Source organism: Sciurus carolinensis, chromosome 13 (assembly GCF_902686445.1).
Source record: "Sciurus carolinensis chromosome 13, mSciCar1.2, whole genome shotgun sequence".
Classification (NCBI taxonomy): domain Eukaryota; kingdom Metazoa; phylum Chordata; class Mammalia; order Rodentia; family Sciuridae; genus Sciurus; species Sciurus carolinensis.
The window spans coordinates 56044090-56065935 of record NC_062225.1 but is presented as its reverse complement, the minus strand read 5'-3'; the positions used below and the strand labels follow the sequence as shown (position 1 = coordinate 56065935).

The 21846-nt window shown below is 33.4% G+C and overlaps 1 protein-coding gene across 2 annotated transcripts in view; it reads right to left on the bottom strand.

The window, feature by feature from the left end:
• Pigf (phosphatidylinositol glycan anchor biosynthesis class F) overlaps window positions 1–21846 on the bottom strand; it is a 33836-nt gene that overhangs the window by 2840 nt on the left and 9150 nt on the right. For both annotated transcript variants that reach the window (XM_047523427.1, XM_047523426.1), the window contains exon 5: window positions 10450–10558. In XM_047523427.1, the coding sequence (XP_047379383.1) occupies window positions 10450–10558 (109 nt within the window). The remainder of the gene's footprint in view (window positions 1–10449; window positions 10559–21846) is intronic.

Below are 21846 nucleotides of genomic sequence, written 5' to 3'. Positions count from 1 at the left end.
TTCTAAGTGATTGTTACTTTAACAGTGTCCCTTCTTAACATATGGGGTTACAAATAAAATGATATGTATAGTTTACTCTCTATGTAAAGCACTGAACTTCTTACCCTAGTAGTTTTTAATACCCTGTGAAAACATTTAGAAGAATACCCTTTCCTCTCTTTTCTCTGCTGTGAGACTGCTCATCATTGGCAAAGTGTGAGCACCTGCATTCAGTTAAAAATCTCACTGTCACAGTGTATATAGAATAATAATTCCTCATGAATTCCAGCCAAATTCCAATTTGGGTTACTAAATTCTATTTTAATCATGTTGTAATTTCAGTATGGCTCTTTGTTCTCAAACACATACATACACAATCAGCATACATCCTTTGAACAGCTGCCATACTTCACCTCTAATGGAATGCCAAAAATGAAATCTGTTGATTAGAAAGTTTTGCTAATGAGGAGTTAAGCCTTGGAACACTTGTGATTCAGTGTTAGGTCAATCTCAAGAAATCAATGCCAAATGTGTACGTGCTTTTAAGACAGCTAGTGATGGATCAGGTTTTGTACTTACAGGAGTACCTGTTTGACTTTCCTGAAATAAGTAGTCCTAAATTGTAACATAGTCCTTTTTTAAAGATACTTTTCTTATCTAAGGGCAATTTTCCTGGTTTTTATAGACGATGATAGGGAATGGTAGAAGGAGTAGTTGAGGGAGGTTGCCCAAAAGTAAACACTCCTAAGCAATTTCTTCCTAACTCACTTATTGCTTTAAAATTTTAAAAACTACATTATGGCAATAGAATTCATAGTAACATCTTGTTTTGATTATGTGTCAAAATAAGTGTCATCTTAAGCATCATCTTGGTTTGATTATGTATTTTAATAATTAGATCTTAAAGTTTTCTATTTAAAATTATTTCCTTGTCTTACATATAGATGTTTTTATTTAACACTGTTCATGTGATAATTAGGAATTAAAAAAACATGGTATCAAACAGTTCAGCTGCATAAGTACAAATATTTCTCCAAATTATGGTAATCTGGAATGGCTGTATATAATTATTTTGTTTTGCTTAAGGAAAATAGGAAACTGAGAACAAAGACATTCATGTAAAGAAAATCATTCACAAGTGCTGGCCACCAAAATGACAATCATTTTATCCAGTTCTTAGAAATTTAAAATTTTTTAATCACTATATAGAAGAAACAATTCATATTGCATAACAAACTATAATACAAGGCAATTGGTTAAAATTATTAAAATTGCCATTAAAAATAAAAACCTATTTAAAAAGGTAAGTGGCTAGATCATATGAAAAAAATACCCTGCCTAGGGCACCATTATTGTCCTTTCCACCTAACCTTTCTGTGCTTTGGTTTTCTCACCTGCAAAATGAGAACTGCCATAACTTACCTTAGGGTTTGATTCTCTAAATCAAATGACTCCTTATGTATTTTTCATCACTTAAACCAAAAAAAAGTACAGTGTTCTCTTAAAATAATCAACGATAATAAACGTCTTATATTCCATAGAATATGGTCTGAGTACATGGTACCGGTAATGTTTGTTTTTCTCTCAGAAATAAAATAATTTTACCTTCCTAAGCTAAAAAAAAAAAAAAAATCATATTACATCTTATTTGTTTTCTCTCTTATGCAGATCAGTATTATTGCTTATGGAAAGACACTTCAAAATTATAAAAGCGTATTTCTACCTGAAGACCATACTGCTTGTTTGTTGTTGTTGTTTTGTGGGGTTCTTTGGTGGTGGTTCTTTTTGGTGGTGCTAGGGATGGAACCCAGGGGCACCCCTTTTTCATTTATTGATTTTAAGACAGGGTCTTGCTAAATTGCCCAGGCAGTCCCTGAACCTGCAGTTCTCCTGCCTCAGCTTCCCTAGTAGCCGAGATTACAGGCATGTGCCACCAGGCTGAATCATACTTCTCTTTTTGATCAAACATTGCTACAGCACTCTCTGCTTACACTTTAGGTAAGGAATATGCACCAAAATATCTATACATTGTGTAATATTCCTCAAAGCATATTCTAAGTAGTACAGAATAGTGGTTAAGAACACTGATTTGGTACCAGGCAGTGGATTTGAATTTTGGTGTTTACTATGTGACCCGGGAGCAAGTTATTTAACTTTTCTGTTAAAGTCATTTAACAGAAAAAAGGTTAAATGACTTGTTAAATGGCTTTGATTTCCTCATCTGCAAAATGAAGACTGCCAGAAAACTTACCTCGGAGTAGCTGTAATGATGAAGTGAGGTAATGCACTACGCATTCTATAAGCATGATTATAACAGCATCTGGCATACAGCACAAGTGACCAGTACATCTGAACTCTAATTTATCATAATCTTTTAGTTCATATTCCTTATAGGCACATATAACTTGCCACTGCAATCCAGAGTAGCATCATCCCCTAAATATACAACTTCTAGAACTGCTCCTGTAAGTACTTTAAAAAGATTTTTACAATTATACTTTACAGAATTCTTAGATCTTTCTTGCCAAACATGAGTCTCAGATAATAAATCTGCATATATTTTCAGGGGTTCATAGACCTCAAAACTCATCTATGGACTCTTGGTTAAGAATCCTTGCACTCTGCATTGCTCTATCATAACAAGTACAAGTATTTTTTATTAATCGTGACCCTTTACCCTTTTGGGTTTCAGAATTTTAAATCATGAAATTATATGACTTAAGAGGAAACCACTGAAATATACTTTATTATAATATGAACATTCTTTAGGTTCCTTTAATACATATTAAATACAAACAGATTTTTTTTAAATTATTTTAGTTGTAGATGGACATAATACCTTTATTTTATTTATCTTTATGTGGCGCTGAGGATCGAACCCAGTGCCTCACATGTGCTAGGTAAACACTCTACCTCTGAGCTACAAGTCCAGCCCCCAAAGAGATTTAAAAACTTGTGACATCCACAACTTTTTGATCCTCTACATAACAGTTCTTTGGTATGTCATTACTGACTGTAGCAGTTATAAGCTGTTACAGGTTTCCTATAAGGATGATTATTTGAAATTATGTAAGGATAATATTTTTGAAATTAGTTTAATGTGTTCAACAAAAAGTTTCTAAAAATAATTATTCTAAAATAATAAGCCATTTTTTCTTTTTTTGTGGTGCTGGGGCTAGGCAAACACTTTACTACTGACTACATCACCAGCTCCTATTAAGCTAACGTCTAAAATATATCATATTTTACTTGGGAACTTTACTTTGCTTTTCTTGGAAGTAGCATGAAACACTGGAGTGAATGATCTGAGTTTCAGGGCCAGTTCAGCCATATGATCTTGGCCAGATCACTTACTAAGAGACTTAATTTCCCAATCTGCAAAACAGATGCAGTATTACCTATTGTACTTAAAATGTGGACTATTTTATTAGATGAATATTCTACAATGTGTCATAAAAGTGTAAAGTACCATGTAACACGTACCACTATTATCCCATACATTATAACTCAAACAAATTGAACTTACATGAACACTAATGTATTTCTTATGTAATTGACACAGCTAGATAATGAGAACCCACAGTCTAAAGAAATAAAATAGTTCACTAGTAGTGTTATACTGTATAGTAGAACTATTCCCTTACCCTTTTATGCAATCTTGAATACATACTATTCTTCACATGAACTGTCTGAGGAGTACAAGGCTTACAAAATAAAGTTCTCAGGAGCTATACAACATACTAGCATTATGTCAACCATTGTAGCCTCACTTCAGAAATAGAGAAATTACCTGCTCTTAGTTATCATTTTTCATACACTTGTTTTTTTTTTTTTTTTTTTGAGACAGGGCACCACCAAACCCAGCTCATTTTTCATAAGTCTTAAGAAGCAAAATTAAGTATCAATATGGGGTTTAAACCAAATGCTTGTAGAAATTTGTTTTTTTTTTTTTTTTTTACTAATTGCCCAGGTTGGTTTTGAACTCCTGTATTCAAGAGCTCTCTTGTCTCAGCTTCCTGAGTACCTGCAAATAAAGGCAGATACCACTGTTCTCAGCATTGGATTTTAAAAGTCTCATATGAATGACTTTGTTCATTCAAAATTTAAAATTATTTATTGAGCACCTACTATAATCCATCCAATAAAGGTGAAAATTAATGTTAAAGCATTTAAATTGGGGGTAAATTTTAGTATAAATTCTTAACAATATGCATTTCAACATAATAAAAGTACTTATGTGTATGGGAAGTGGCATATACCATCACAGATAACATGGAGAAACTGACAAGTCAGCTGATGAGAACACCTCAAAACATTTAGGACAACTCAACCATTAGGATTGACGATAAAGGAAGATAAAACTGAAGCAGCTAGTTCTAAATCTCACAAACCACTGGGTGTTTTGTTTATTGTGCTTGCCACAACTTGTTTTGCATTGAGTGATAGCATCATCTTTCAAAGCCTGTCGACTTTCTACTGGCTTTTACTGATCATTTATATTTTCCTCAGAATTTGGTCTTGAACTAATAATACTCAAGGAAATGATGTTGCCTCCCTGATGGAGAAACACACGTACAGATGAATCTGCTCACCTGGCTACATTTCTCTAGCTGTAAATCTGCTCTGTCCACAGATTTAGGAAGAATTATTTGTGGAGAGATATGTAGTTACTGGTCTGGAATTTTTGTTAAAGGCACACTAAATGGTCTTGGCCATGTTCATGTAAATGAGTTAACCTGGCCAGCATTATTATCTTTCAGATGAGATTCCTACTATCAGAGCATATCAACACAATTACCCTACAGCGAACACACTTTTTAAATCCAGAACCATCTCTGTCAGTTAAGTATTATATATTTTTCCACATGCATGAGACATATAAATCATACTAATGAATATTTTATTTTGGTCTAAAATGGTATAATCCTTTGGGTAAAAAAAATACCAATTAACCTAAAAACATGCAATTCTTCAATCAATCAAATCCATAATCTTAGTTTTATCCCTCCCTCTAGCATTTTGCAATAATTTATAGTTATAATCCCCTATGAGCTCTAATTTCAAATTATAAAAGAATTATCTATGACTTTAGAAAAATGAATATATTTTTCACAAACATTAAATTTTTAACCTGGTAAAACTGAAGGAAAAAAAGGATTTTTAAATATAACAGTGCCTCATTTATCTGTTACCTGCTGGGAAGAAGTGCAAATATTTTTAAATAATTGAAAATGTTTCATTCTCCAGCATTTAAATTTTAAAAGGTTCAAATTCAATTGTTTAGAGTACATTTTGCTTTTAAGAAATAAGTATCTGGGCTGGGGATATAGCTCAGTTGGTACAGTGCTTGCCTTGAAAGCACAAGGCCCTGGGTTCAATACCCAGCACCGCCAAAAAAAAAAATAATAATAATAATAATAATATCTTACAGGAGACTTGATTATTTGGTTCAATTCCTTTTAGACATGGTAGCACTGAGGTTCACAGTATAAAGGCATTTGTGGGGTTCTCAGGCACAAAGGCATTGTACATTAGCTTTGAATACTCTCCTACAAAATGTATAACATTATGTTCTTTTTTCTGTAGGGTAATTTTTATCAGTGCATATTAATTATACCCGAACAGTGGGTTTCATTGTGGCATATTCATACATGCATGTTTTGATCATTTCTAACCTGACCTTCCCCTCCATTTTGAATTCCCTTTTACACAGGGTAAGAGAGAGTAATCTAGTTCATTCATTCCTCCTATATATGGACAGCCAGTTTTCCCAGTGGCATTCTTTAAAAATTTTTATTTTTATTTTTACAGACTGCATTTTGATTCATTGTACACAAATGGGGTACACCTCATTTCTATGTTTGTACATGATGTAGATTCACAAATTATGTTCTAAAATACAGATATCATCAGAGTGGTCATGGTATTTAGAGGAAACAATGTGGGGAAAGAAAGCTATTTAAAATTTCCAAAGAGACCTCAACTATGACCATTCAAAAAAAGAAAAGTTGTTTCAGTCTCTAGAAATGAAGAGAATCATGCTGTAGTAGGGCTTGTGTTTGAATCCTAAGTCTTCCTCATACCAGCTTAGTAATGTCAAAAAGATGTTTACTCCTTCCCTCCACACCTGAACTTCCAGGTGTATAAAAATGGGACTCAACTCTACTTACACTATTGTTCTCTGGATTAAGTTATTCTGTGACAGTGCCAAGCCTCATGTCTGGTACAGAGAGCTCTACAAATGTTATGGTTTTCTTTCTACTATCATCTGAAATGTCAGACAGCATTGAAAATTATGTGAAAACCAAATACCCTAAATTGGTTTAACAAGATACCAGAGAAATAAAAAGAGAACTTAATAGTCCATTCTAATAACTGTTAGACTGCTGGACAGGAAGAATAAGACAACAAATTGAGACAAGTGAGGCACTAACACGTGAGAACTCAATAAATAATGGAATTCACTTTTTTTTTTTTGGCTTGTCAAAGGAATAATCATTAAACTACTGCTTTTATAAATCAGAAATGCCTAGAACATTAAGCAGTAACTATGTGTCAGATGCTGAACTAAGTATTTCAGAATTTTATTACTTAATCATTACCAGCAAGTGATAGAGCCAGGATTTGAATCTAGTAATCTGATGCCAGAGCCCTTAATCATTATCTGCTACCTATTAGTAAAATATGTGGGTTTAAAAACCTCATAGTCAATTTTTTTTGCTGAGAATAACCAACATTTCTTAACCTCCCACTAATGTTTTATAACATAAAATACTAGCCCATGCTTGATAAAGAATTAAGACATTTTCCAAATGAAAAACTCATAGCTACCTATTCTACAAAATATATAAAGCATATTAAATCTGAATCAAAATTATTGCTAACAAATCATTAAGTTCCAGTCCTGGATAATATTTAAGTATCTTATTATACTTACATAGAGTATATGCTTTGCACATAGTAACATACTTATTGATTACTTAGTTACCACAGATAAAGAATCAAATTATAATGTAGAAAGGTTTTCTGTAGTTTGAATATTTATCAGTAACTATAAGCTTTCTCTAGCAATGAAGAGGCTAAGATTCATTTTGAATATTACACAAAACAAAGATGGCCAGTGGTATAGTAGGTATCCACCCTACCAGTCTCTTTCACCAAACCCCAGTGCTATTTTCTATAAAGTGAAGGCCTCCTCCTCCTTAAAAATACCTACTATCTTTCATCACTTGTTATTACCTAAAATCAGAGTTCATATTAAGTGAAAAATCATTTACATATTTTCAATGGGTCCAGTCACTTAATGAAGAAATAATTTTAAAATATAAACATGCTTGAAACTTCTCAATATAGAATTCATATTATAACCTTATGGAAGGAACATTACACCAGGTCAGATTTGAGTTTGAGGTAGAGAAAAGGGAATTAAAACATACAGCAGTTTTTGTGGGGTTCCAGTGTGTGCATGTGTTTTTTTAAAGAAATTGTAACTGATTAAATATTCCTGTTTCTTTGACTAGAATAAAACAGATCACAATCTAGAAAAGCTTGTTTACCACAAACATCAAACCTGTATTGGGCTACAAGGAAAAAAGGACCAAGAACTCTTCTTAATACATGCTATACTTTAGCTAATACACAGTATTCTCTTCTCATAAAATTTTGCTCTAACATAAACCTCCATTTTTAGGGAATGCCATATCAGCTTATCTGATTTATTGCTTCTCTGGCAGATTCTATCAGGATCATGAGTTCTGTATAGTCAGAATTATTAAACACACACACACACACACACACACACACACACACAAACCCTTGTTTGCTGAAAATAAAGAGTAAAAGAAAAATGAAACTTCATTATTTCTCTGTTTTATTAGTAAATAACTCCTACAAGGGGAGCAAGTGAGTATTACATGAATAAAAATTTTTAATTACACATCAGTTCCATCATTCCCCCATCAGTATGTATCACAATTTAAAAGTCTGATGGTGAGTGAGTGGGTTGTTAACTTGGAATACTCTAAAAACAACCCAACAGTAATGAGAGCTAAACAGCCAGTAACATTCCAGCTGAAGGAAACTTCTTAAGGATGAAGACCAACAACTTGTTACATATTTAAATTGGCTAGCTAGAAAGTCTTCTTAAAGGTTAATACTTCAAGTGGAAATATGTTAATTTAAAAAATCTGATACCATCAATTTGGATACAGCTTACTCCTTACTGAAAATAAGCAGTAAGGCTAAAATATGAGCCAATTGCTGAAAGCCTGAACAATTAAAAAATGAATAACTTGATTGTAAATAATTAACACATTTTCTAAGCAAACCAAAACCCACATTTTACAGAGCGTATCTACTCCCCATGATTCAGTTTATACTTCCATAAGTCTTATAACAGAGAAGATTTAAACATGATGTGTGTAAAAACATTACACTTTGACACTCTAAAATATTCCATGTATACACAGACTGATACATTAATCAGTCTTATTACCAGCTTATTAAAGCTGAAGACCCATGGTGCTTTTGTTTTTCAGTCCTTTGTATTTAGATTTAATTGCATTCCCTGAAAGTATTCAAACTACTACAGTTCAAAACAATTTTCTATGTATACTTTTAAAATAATGTCCTCTAATTTAGAAATCACTGACACTCTACTGAATAAAATCAAGCATGAATGAAGTCTATAACATGCCAAGTTGATCACTGAGGTGGCCAAGGATATATAAAGGAAACCTTTATTAGTATTAAAACCTTGGGAAGGTTATCAGCAACACTACATACTCCAAATCTCCAGTGATTTCTATAACATAGTGAATGAATGAATAATCAAAATAGGGCAAGTATACACACCAAAATTATTAAGTGTGAAAAAACAACTCAACTGGCAATAAGACATCTGACTGACAGCATAAAGAATGGACCTAACAGTGAGCAGTCAGGAACAGGACACAGAATCCAGATCCCACAAATATGCACAGATGCATGGTTGAGTATGACAATAACCACAATAATAATAAAATATTAACAGTGAAAACTGAAAACCACCTAAATGTTCATTCATTTGAAAATCTAGCATATAATTTTACCCAAATAATGGAGTATTATTACATACATATAGGTGTTCATTGACATGGAATGAGTTCCATAACATAGTGTTGAGGTGGGGGAAAAAGAAGACTAAAAATAACATGTATATCATGAAGAGTTATACACACGGGGAGAGAGATGCAAAAATTACCACCAAAATACAAATTGGTGTATCCTTCGGGTACATGAAAAAATTAAACAGTAATTTAAATTCGCTTCTTTATTAGTATTGCTTACATTTTTAAAATATATATTCTATTTGTAATCAGAAAAAAGTGATCTTCATGTTAGAAAAGAGTATATTTATCTTTTAATACTATAATTCTATCTGGGAGAAATTACCCTAAGAAAATAATTAGAAAAATTCATGAAGCTATAGACTCAAAGATGTTTATCATAGCAGTGTTTATTATAGTAAAATATTAGCAATAATCTAAGTGATCAATGATAAACAATAAATTAAATTATAGCATACCAAAAAGTCACTAAAAATTAAAAATACATCCATCACATTGTAGTTCAGTGACTTATATGTCTTCTACTGGTCAGTTTCCTTGTCAGTAAAAAGGGGACGTAAAGAGCTCTTCCCTGGTTCCATTTTCCCTAGCCTATTAGCTTTATCCGATCATAATAGGAAATGAAAAATCTGATGTTTGTGAGTTTCCTCTGATATTACATATCTCTACTTTAAAAATTACTTTGCTATGTGCTTTTGAAATATATTTCAAGATCAACATTCAATTTGCCATCAAGCAAGATGGCCATCCAAATTTAGGCTTAAAGAGAAAATAAACTTATGCTAAAGTGAATATAAAAGTTGAAAACAGAGCCCGTGTGGTAGCACATGCCTGTAATCCCAGCTGCTCGGGAGGCTGAGGCAGGAGGATCACAAGTTCAAAGCCATCCTCGGCAATTTACTGAGGTCCTAAGCAACTCAGTGAGACCCTGTCTCTAAATAAAAATATAAAAAGGGCTGGGGGTTTGGATTTGGCTCAGTGGTTAACCTGGGTTCAATCTCTGATACCAAAAAAAGAAAAAAAAAAGTTGAAAATGGAATTTCTATAACTTCTAGCCTAATTGTAAAAACAAAAAACATATAAAAAACCTCCTATATATATTCACAAAATAAGTTTGTTTATTCACCTCTACATGTAGCAAAATAGTGTTGGAAGACTGTCCATCTGTCTTCCTTAATGATCAACTTAGATGATTTGGTACTGGGACAGGCCCCAATAAGAGGTCACCTCGATTACACCAACAGAAAAATGTATCCCTACTTAAGTGAACAACAAAATTTATACATATGCACTAGTTTCCTTCATTACTTTTATTATCATCATACCAAAGTATATTTTGTTGCTTTAAATAATTAAAACCTACCTGCCATGGTCTTTCCCAATCCAGTGGAATAGGAAATGCTCCAAGCCATGCTCCTACAAAACTAGAAATTGTAGTGATCTGGAGACTATTCTCCCAAATGGATGTAACTCTGTAAAACACACAGATGCAAATCATGGGTGGTCTATATTTTAGCTGTTGAAGAATCAATTGGGTAGCACAAATTAACACTATACATATATTAAGTTCATTTAAAATGAGCATCTCAAATTGACATTTAGATATTTACCATGAACTATTTATAACTAACTGGTTAAAAAAAAATACAAATATATTTCCATTGGAAAGGTAATAATATATGCACAGAGTAAGAGTCCAACAATACAGAAGAGCATTTTGCAGTGACAACAAAATCTTCTTCCCACCTGTTAGCATCAATTCCTGGTTTCTTTCCCCAGAGGCAACTGCTATTTCCAAATTACTACATAACCTTCGAGAGATATTTTCTACATGTACAAATAAACACACAATTTTGTTTGCATAAATGAATATTACAAATATACATACATGCATATTTACATAAATGAAGTGTACATATGTATATAACCTTCAAAACAAAATTCAAATTCATCATGTTATAAACCTAATTTATCTTTTTTTGTTTACCTTTGTTAACAGCTACAATAGTATTCCAGGCACATCACTTCCTGTATTCCAATATAGAAGAGTTGTGTATTACGTACAGGTTAGTCAACATTTGTCAGCTTCACACAGTCAAAAATTACTAGTGAGTTTCTTCAACTAGCATTCAGCAGAACAGAAACTTCTTCCAAAATTAGAGGAAGAAGAAAATTAGCTGAGTTGAATGCAAAAAAAGAATTATACTACTCAGGCGATGTTAAGGATTCTCTAGGGTAATCCGACTATATGTGGCTGACAAACAGTGACTAGCTCCCATGTAACACATGATTATTACACACTTCAGTACAAAAAAAAAAAAAAAAAGTGATATGCCAGGAGACATAAAGCTGGGAGAGATTGAGAGCAAGATTCAGTTTCTGCTGGGAAGAGTTTACTTTTTCTGTTTTATGAAAGAAGAGGAAGTTCAGCTGGATTTGAAAGAACAGGTAGGTTTACACCTTGAACCAGAGAAAGAGATGCAATGCAGAAAAGAGAATATAAGTAAAACTGGTAGAGGCCAAGTGGAAGAAAAGGAAATGAGGCTGGAAAAGTAGGTTAAAGTTGGAAATTTTAAAAGAACACCTTTTTTAAGTATAGTACACAAATGCTAGAAAATTCTTTTTCAGTCATACTATTCACCCATTTAAAGTATACAATTCAAAAGTTTTGAGTATATTCATGCAGTTGTGTATAACCATCACCACAGTCATTTTTAGAACATTTTCATCACTCCAAAAAGAAACCATTAGCAGTCACTCATTTCTTCTCTCTCCCCCGACCCACCTCTTATTCCCCAGGCCTAAGCAACCACTAAGCTACTTTCTAGCTCTGTGGATTTGCCTATTCTGGACATTTCAAATAAATGGAATCATACATGCAGTCTTTTGTGACTGGTTTTCTCTGACAGAATAATTTCAAAGTTCATCTAATGTTGTAGCAGACATCAGTGTCTCATTGCTTCAAACATTTTATGGCTCAATCGTATTGCCCTGTATGGATATTTTATTTATGCATTCAACAGCTGATGGACATCTGGGTTGTTTCTGCTTTGGGGCTATTATGAATAATGGGGCTATGAATATTCATGTGCAATATTCTGTGTGGATGTGTATTTAAATTTCACATCAGGTTACACTTAGGAATGGAACTGCTGGGTCATCTGGTAATTCTATTTAATCATTTGAGGAACTGCAGAACGTGTCCCAAAGCAGCTGAACCATTTTACATTCCCACCAGTAGTGTAAAAAGGTTCCAGTTTTTCCACATCCTACCAGCACTTGTTATTATCTGTTTTGATTATAGTCATCCTAGTGAATGTGAAACAGTATGTCAATGCAGTAGCTTTAGGGTTAGGATTTAAGAAAAGGTTTAAATGCCATTCTAAATGAGCCACTGAAGGTTTTAAAACAAGGCAGCAATATGGTCAAGGTGTTTCAATAAGATTTAAGCATATATCTTCTCTAACCTCTAGGCTCCAAATTCACTGGACTAAGGGGCAAGAAACATGTTTTCGTATTTTTCACTGTTTCAGCACACTTGTGGCAAACTTATGTTTATTAAAATAAAAATGCAAATATCCAAGAGGTTATCCTGCATTTAGGTTGCATGGTATATCCAAGAGTATTTATGATCCTACATATAATGAATATAGAAAAAAAAATAGAAGCAAGACCTAGTTTAAAAAATACAAAAACTCCAAAGGCTATCTTTTTAAAATTAAAAAAATTATATTTATCAAAGCAGTATATGTAATACCTTTAAAGTAAAGGACTATAATTAAACTAATAACAAAAATAGTCTCCCCTTTCATCTCTCCCCACTCCTGACTTCTGCACCCAAATACTTTCAATTCTTCTTGCTGTTTCTTCTGTTTACCTCAAGCTTTAAAAACGTATTTTAAGTGTTGATTTTTTTCAAGATTTAGTTACTTCCTGAATTTTACTACAGAAGATGGCTTAGCTCCTTTTGGCTACAAGCACCCCATCTCCACATACACCCTTCTCCCTCTTTGTCCCCACTTCAATAGTAACATCTCTCCTTTTCAGCTAAATAGCAGTATCTCCATGAACATGATTCCATAGATGCTAATCACTGTGAACCACACAGCAAGCCACAATCACCTTTCTCTTCTCTTAGTAAACATAATTGTTAATTGTCTTTGAATGTTAAAAACTGCCTCTCCCCACTCCCAGCTGTTTATGTACCTGCAAAATCATCTTCAAATATTCAAAAAAACACAACAATACCTCTGCTAAATGCTCTCTCCTCCCTTCCTTCACCTGTTCCTATCTGAACTGGTTTCTCTAGGCCTGCTGACAGCTGGGGTCCTATGATGTCCCTACACTATCATCTTGAATTCTCTTTGCCTCTCAGTTCTGGTACTCCTGGATTCCAAGTCTCCTTCTCTCCCTCCCTCCCTTCCTCCCCTCTTTCTCTCCTTCCTCACCCCCTCAGTTCCTTCAATAGATTACTAAGAAAGGGTACCTGGAAAATAGATTTTTAGAGATATTTTAAATCTGAAAATGACTACTCTAGTGGGTTGGAAATAATTTTTCCTGAGAATTTTGAAAGCATTGCTCCATGGTTTTCTGATTTCCACCTGAGAGGTCCAGTGCCATTCTAGTCCCCTGTCCTCTGTAGGTAACTTGTTCCTATTTCAATCATTATGAGTGAAATATATGGGCCTTAGTCTAGAATTTCAGTTCTTTGGGTTCTTGAAATTTTCCTTGGACCAGGTGCAGTGCCACACACATCTGTAATCCCAGCAACTCAGAAGGCTGAGGCAGAAAGATCACAAGTTCAAAGCCAGCCACAGCAATTTAGTGAGGCCCTAAGCAACTCAGCAAGACCATACATATCTCAAAATAAAAAATAAAAAGGGCTAAGGATGTGGCTCAGTGATTAAGCACCGCTGGGTTTAATCCCTGGTACCAAAAAAATAAAAATGGCCAGACACAGAGGCACACACCTGTAATCCCAACGACTGAGGAAGCTAAGGAAGGAGAATCCTAAATTCAAAGACAGCCTCAGTAACCTAGTGAGGCCCTGTCTCAAAAAATAAAAAGGGCTCGATGCAGCTCAATGGTAAAGTGATCTGGGTTCAATCCCCAGTACCAAAAACACAAAAACAAAATTTTCTGCCCAAAATCTTAGAAATTTTGCTTTTCCTACTCTTTTGCTGGAAATACTATTATTTTGAACCAATCTCTGCTTTTCTTATCTTTCACTCATTTTTCACATCTTTCTCTTTTTGCTTGAAGAATCTTTTCGTCTCACTATTGTATTGTAGTGATAGTTGTACAACTGTGTCTATACTAAAAATCACTGAATTATAATACACTGAAACCAGGTGAATTTTATGGTAGGTAGTCACATCTAAATAAAGCTAGTTTAATACAACAACAAAGTAAAATCCTTAACAGTTGACGGGATGCTTACCCTATATGAGTAAGATGATTCATTGTTCAGTATGTAGAATTTCACTTAATCTATTCCCTAAAGAGTTTGAACAAATATCTCAGCTTCTAGGGATAACTAGAGTAGTTGAGGATGTGAGGAATACAAATATGTTTTCTCTATCTTCTCCCATGGTATACTCTTTATTGTTTATATTATTTTTATAATATTTACATTCTGTTCTGTGACCCTAATTCATTTGATTATTTTCTTAACATAGTGAGCCCCTTTAGTATATAAGCTGAACAATTCCTTCATTTGGAGAATTGTCTTCTATCACATCTGTGAATTTTTTGTTTTGTATTAGGGGCACTAACTGGTCTTATGTCTGAACCACCTTTGTCTCTTCTCTATATTCATCATATTTTCTCTAATTATTTTATTCCTTCCAACCCCTTCCCTACTCCTCATTCATTTTGATTAGCTCAAATCTCTCCTCCCTAGTAAGATTTAATTTTGCAATTTGTCCATATTTATTGATGTTTATAATCTATGATCTATAATAGGGTGGTTTGGATTTTCAATTTATCTCATCAATTTTGCAACTTCTTCCTCTCCCTCATTTTGTTTCACTTTTTCATCTTTGCTTTTATTTTACTGAATTCATCAATAAAATAACATATTTCTGTGGTAAACTGTGGCAGTTTCTGTTTGTTTTTTTTCCTTGGGTAGTATTTTCCCCCATACTGAATTCTTTGTCTTCTGCATAACCTTCCTGGACCCTTCTTTCACAGTGTGTTTTAAGGTTATTGTGTGATTTCTATTCATCTTGCTCACACTTCACATTGGCAGGCTGTCTAGACAACCTATTTGCTCAGATGAGTGAATTATCTTTGAAGCTGTCTTTCCATTTAACTGGTGCCAGTTTTTTCTGTCTCAAAGATGCATTTTGAGAACTGGATGCTATTTTCTGTCCGGTTTTCTGTAACATGAGGTAAGGGAGAGAACAGAGGCAGGGCAAGGTTAATGCTACCTCTGTAATTCAATCAGTAATATTCAGTTGACATTTAATAAATGGTGGCTCCATGAATCAAACTTTTAAAAACTAGTAGCCAGGGCTTATGCCTCCTACTCAAAACCAGATGAAACTATTGTATCACATAGTCTGCCTTCTCAGTAGAGCCCCAGTAAGAAGATGCCCTGTTTTGTTAAAAAATAAACAGGTCTGATGGTCAGTGAGGGAACCAGCACACTGTTGGTAAGACTATCTACATAGATATATACACATTCTTCAAATTTAAACTTAAGTTTGGTAGTGTCTATGAACTTCCTTTGATCCCCTAACTCTACTCCAGGAATACAGTTGACAGAAATCTTTGCACAACTGTACAAAATTACATAGAACAAATATGTTCATGAAAAGATTATAATCATGAAAATCCAATAACATTAAATAGCAAATTAAATAATCATGGTACATGGAATACTTGTAATGAAAATTAACTGCTCAACATTTATCTTATCCCTGATAATTAGGCTAATTCAATCATGGAATCCCATTCTCCTTCCCAATGATGAGTTTAGGAATAAGTGAGAAAGATAAGCTGCTGCCATCTCCCTCCCAGCCTGAGGATCCAGGAGAATCCCTATGAAGTGTAGCTACACCCTACCAATATTTAGAACCACCCAAACTGTATGGACATAATCGGTTCAAAACAACATAGGCTGGACTTTTATTTTACTTAAGGACACACCAACTAATGGTACTATGCAAAAAGAGGTAGATTATACTCATACAAATAAGGATGTTCATAATATATGAATGGAACAAAAAGTTATAAAGCAGTGAATAAATGCCCCATTTTGTTTTAAAATTACATTTGTTTTATGCATGGATGAAATTAGAAGAACATATAAAATCTATTTGTAATCACTGACTCTTCAATAGAATTATTAGGATCTTTAACTTTCTATGTTTTATTATTATTATTTGAAATTTTCATTTGAAATACATAAAAATATGCATATTTTTAAATATGCAGTAAAAATAACATGCATTCTTTTGTAATAAAGAATGAAGATAAGATGAAATGAAACAGGTATATTCAATTTGATTAACTAATTTCTTTCAGCATTGACATTTGTTTATTCTCATTTCATTGGTTTCCATAAAAATGTCATCTAAATTCTATGGTTATTGGCTAATTTTATCATAGTTAGAGAATTTGCATATAGAGTCAATAGGGCTGAGAATAGAAATGGCTTGCTGTTCTGTGAACAAACAAGAAGTTATCAAAATAATGTTACAGATCAATATTCATGACAACAGGGTCCAAGTACCTGTCCTAATTATTTGACTCTGAAATTAATTAGACAAATACCAATTCAAATAGGCCATTTTGAGTACCTCCTATATGCCAGATGGCGTATCATGTATCTGAGAGTAGTTAATAGTAAATGCCTCATGAAAACAGTATTTGTTGAATGGATTCGATCTTCTTAACTGTTAATCTTTTCATCTGAAAAAGAAACTCTACAACTCCTCCTAGTGGCTAAAGATATTTGACACAATTCTAATAGAAATTTCTCTTTCCTACTTAATAAATATTAGAATCAATGCCTCTTTGCCACTAAATATTTGTGTCCATATTCAGATTAAATTGCTTTTTTTTTTTTTGAGACAGGATCTTGCTACTTTGCTCAGGCTAGTCTCAAACTTGCAGGCTCAAGATACTGCTGGCCTCAGCCTCACAGGTGTGCCACCATACCCAGCTCTACATATTACATATTTGTGTATTTGTATATTTGGTCATTCGTTATCTTTTCACTCTTATTGTCCACAGTGTTTTTTCAATACAAAGTGTGTTTTTCTCTATTAAAATGGATCTCAGTGTTTCACCTTGCAAAATCACGGATTTGTGTTTAATTGTATTCAGAAATTTTCTCATTTCACCAAAGGTAATCAGGTTCTAACTTACACGTTCATAATAACAGCATAAAAAAACTAATGAATCCAAAAGCAAAATTCACTGAAAAACAGGTCTGTGGTAATCAGATTACTACTTTCCTTTATAAGACAGTCTACAAATGAAAAAAGAAAAAAACCTGTGGTAATTGTTAACACTAGGAAAAAAAACCTGAATTAAACTAGTACAAATTAAGTATATTCAGTAAAAAATACATCAATAAGAAATTGGCAGAATATTTTAAGAAGCTGAATCATTTTCCTACCAAGTTTCTTTATGATAGCATTCTTTTGTTCTCCTAGAATATATTTGCTTTAAGGAAAAATCTTGTTAAAATAGTATCACTTAATTCTGTATTAAATGTCAAAAATATCAGAATTGATCCTTTACTCTTACAATGTTAATTACTACAAACCTCAAAGTTTTTGTTTTTCAGTCTTCATGATTATGATCGGCTCAATATTAAATTTCCCATAAATGTGCAAATAAATGCATTAAAATAACACATTTATATTGATTCAACATTATGAGAGATGTCATGCCAATTCAAAATTGGTCTATTTCTACTGAAATTCCACTTAGTCTTATTTCAATATTGTAATACAGAAAGGGCCAGCTTTAAATTTAAAAAAACTACAAAACACTACTGTTTTTTAAAATTAAACACAGGATGAATAATATTTAAATCTCTAAAATCTTCAATATTTTAACATATTTAAAATACCTTCAAACCATAGCATAAGAACTTTTTAAATTAGAAATTAATTTCTGCTCTAAATCGTTTGGGGTAAGAAAAATCTATTTTGTATAACTTACTTAATAATAGGATTCTTTAGAAATAGAATTCTTTGAAACTAAAGTTGAAGCTCAATATGAATAATGATAATGGCATACTGGGACAACTGTAGTGCAGTACCTAATTAATTGGGTTTTGTAGATATTTCATTTTATCATTACAGAACCATTAGATCTTCAATTTTTTAAATATTTTTGCATAAAAATAAACATTTAAACAGAAACAAATCCACAAAAATACAGTCATCTGGTCCTTGACAAAGGTGCCAAAAGCATACACTGGAGAAACAACGAGAGCTAGGAAAATTGGATATCTCTATGTAGAAGAGTGAAACTAGATCCCTACCTCTCATCCTGCATGAAGATCAACTCAAAGTGGATCAAAGACCTAGGAATTAGATCACAAACAGTGAAACTGCTGAAAGAAACACAGGGGCAACACTCCAAACATTGGTGACTCCTTAATAAGACTCCTAAATCTCAAGAAATAAAACCAAAAATCAATAGGTGAGGTAGCATTAAATTAAAAAAACTTCTGCACAGCAAATGAAATAATTAAAAGTGTGAAGATAGAGACTAGAGAATGAGAGAAAATCTTTGTCAGTTACTTTCTGACAGGGATTTAATAACCCGAATATATAAAGAACTTAAAAAACTAATAAATCATTCAAAAAATGAACATAAGATCTAAAGAGACACTTCTCAAAAGAAAAAACAGTCAACGAATACATTTTAAAAGTCTCAACATCTTTAGCAATCAGGGAGATGCAAATCAAAACTACACTTAAAGTTCATCTCAACTCAGAATGGCAATCATCAAGAATACAAATAATGATAATTGTTGGCAAGGATATGTGGAAAAAGTTACCTTTACGTGTTGTTGGTCGGACTGTAAATTATTACAACCACTTTAAAAGCAAGACCAGGAATGGAATCACCATATGACCCAACTATCCTACTCCTTGATATTTATCCAAAATAACTAAAATCAGCTATAGTGATACTATACTATATTGTATACTATAGTGATACATCATACTGATGTTTATGGAAGCACAAGCCACAATAGCCAAGTTATGTTACCAGCATATGTGTCCATCAACAGCTGGCGTTATAGCCCATCACACAGAGTGCCTGCCTCCCATGCTCGAGACCAGGGTTCGAGACCCCGGCAGCACTGTTACTTCAGGGAAATTACAAACAGACAAATGAGACTGAGTCGGGTACTCCTAACCCTCCATCCTCTCACCAGCATATGTGTCCATCAACAGACAAAGGGATAAAGAAAATGTGCTATATATACACAATGGAGTTCTACTCAGTCAAAAAGAAGAATGAAATTATGGCATTTACAGGTAAATGGATAGCACTGGAGAACATCATGCTAAGAACATTATGAAATAAACCAGACTCAGAAAGTCAAGGGTCAAATGTTTTCTCTCATATGTAAAAGCTAGAGAGAAAAAAGGAACAAAACTGGGGGAAGTCACAAAAATAGAAGGGCAATCAGTAGAGAAGAAGGAAGGGAATAAAGGGGCAGCGGGGACAGGAGGGAAAAGGGAAGAACAAGGAAATGAAGTTGACTAAATTATGCTACATGCATGTAAGAATATACCACATTTCATTCCAATTTTATATATAACTATAATGCATCAATTTAAAAAATAAATAAATAGAAGGATGACCAAAAGAGTAGCAGGAAATCAGGGGAGGGAGAAGAAGTGGGTAGTATTGAGGATAGAAATGAAGAAAATTATGTTATATCCATTCAAGAATATGTCAAAATGAACACCACTGTTACATCTAACCACAGTGCATGCACTAAAAATTTTTATATACATTTTTTAAATGAAAAAATATTGCAAAATCTAAAGAGAGAAAGAAAAACACCTGGCAATACCAAACATTGGTAAGGAACTCTCATTCACTGCTGTTGGGCTTGCAAAATAGTATGGCCAACTCAAACAATAGTTTGGCAGTTTTTTACAAAGCCAAACATAATCTTAACATACCAGCCAGCAATTGCACTCCTAGGTATTTACCGAACTGAACTGGAAACTTATGCCCACACAAAATCTACACGAAAATGTTTAGAGCAGCCTTATTTAAAATAACAGAAACCTAGAAGCTGCCAGGATGTCAATAGGTAAACGGATAAGCAAACTATATCCCATACAATGGAATATTATTCAGTGACAAAGAAATTAACTCTTGAGTCATGAAAAGACCTGAAGAAAACTTAAATGCATACTTCAAGTGAAAGAAGCTAGTCTTAAAAGGTTATATGCATACAGTATGATTCCAACAAGATGCCATTCTGGGAAAGGAAAAACTACAGAGATATTAAAAAGATCAGTGGGCCAAGTGTAGTAGCACCTGTAATTCCAGCTTCTCAGGAGGCTGATACAGGAGGATTTCAAGTTTAAGGTCAGCTTTGGCAACTTAACAAGACTGTGTCTCAAAAAAAAAAAAAAAAAAAAAAAAATTAGCAAGATTACACCTGTAATCACAGCAACTCAGGAGGCTGAGACAGGAGGATCACAAGTTCAAAGCCAGCCTCGGCAAATTTGCAAGGCCCTAAGCAACTCAGGGAGACCCTGTCTTAAATAAAATACAAAAAAAAAAAAAAATGGCTGGGGATGTTGCTCAGTGGTTAAGTATCCCCGAGTTCAATTCCTGTTACAAAAAAAAAAAAAAAAATTTAATTTAAAGGGTTGGGGTATAGCTCAGTGATAGAGCACTTGCCTAGATGTGGAGACCCTGGGGTCAATCCCCAGTACAGGAAAAGGTGATACACAAGTGAATACACAGGGTATTATTAGGTCAGTGAACCTATTCTGCATGGTACTGTAATGATGGATACATGACATGCATTTATAGAAGTCCACAGAGTTGTACAGGAACTTTAGTTAATAACAATGTGTCAATATTGGTTCACTAATTGTAACAAATATACTAATTAATGCATGAAGTTAATAACTGCCAGTGGAGGAAGTATATGGAAACTCTGAACTATCTGCTCAATTCTATAAATCTACAACTGTGCTAAAAAATAAAGTTCAGAATTATTTTAAAAAAAAAATGAACATTAATGAAGGCCACTCAAAAGTTAAACAAGTTAAACTACCACATTAGTTACTTCCTAGATCATTAAAAAAAGTGACATGTTTTCTACACTAAATTCTTGTAATAAAAGTGTTAGGAAGAAATTGAACTATCACTAGTTAAATTATTATGTATGATGGAGATACGAAGACTTAGGCTCCCATCTCACAACAAAGTTCAAATGAACGTCACACTAAATTAACTGCAAAAACCATTATTCCTCTGTGGTTGTCTAGGTGCTAGAGTCCTTGGTCTGTCATCTGACCTAAGAAGACTGAGACAAACCAGTCAGGATTAGAAGTATAATATATAAAGATGCTCCTTGACATTTGTTAATCCACTTGACAAACATTTCTTGAGCACCTACTATTGATTTCACTTATTAGCTTACTTAGTTCTGACAATAACCCTGCTAAGTACATATTAGTTTTATTCTAGTTATGTTATGCATGAGGATCTATGAAGCTAAGTGCTTGTCTAAGATCATTTGGCCACT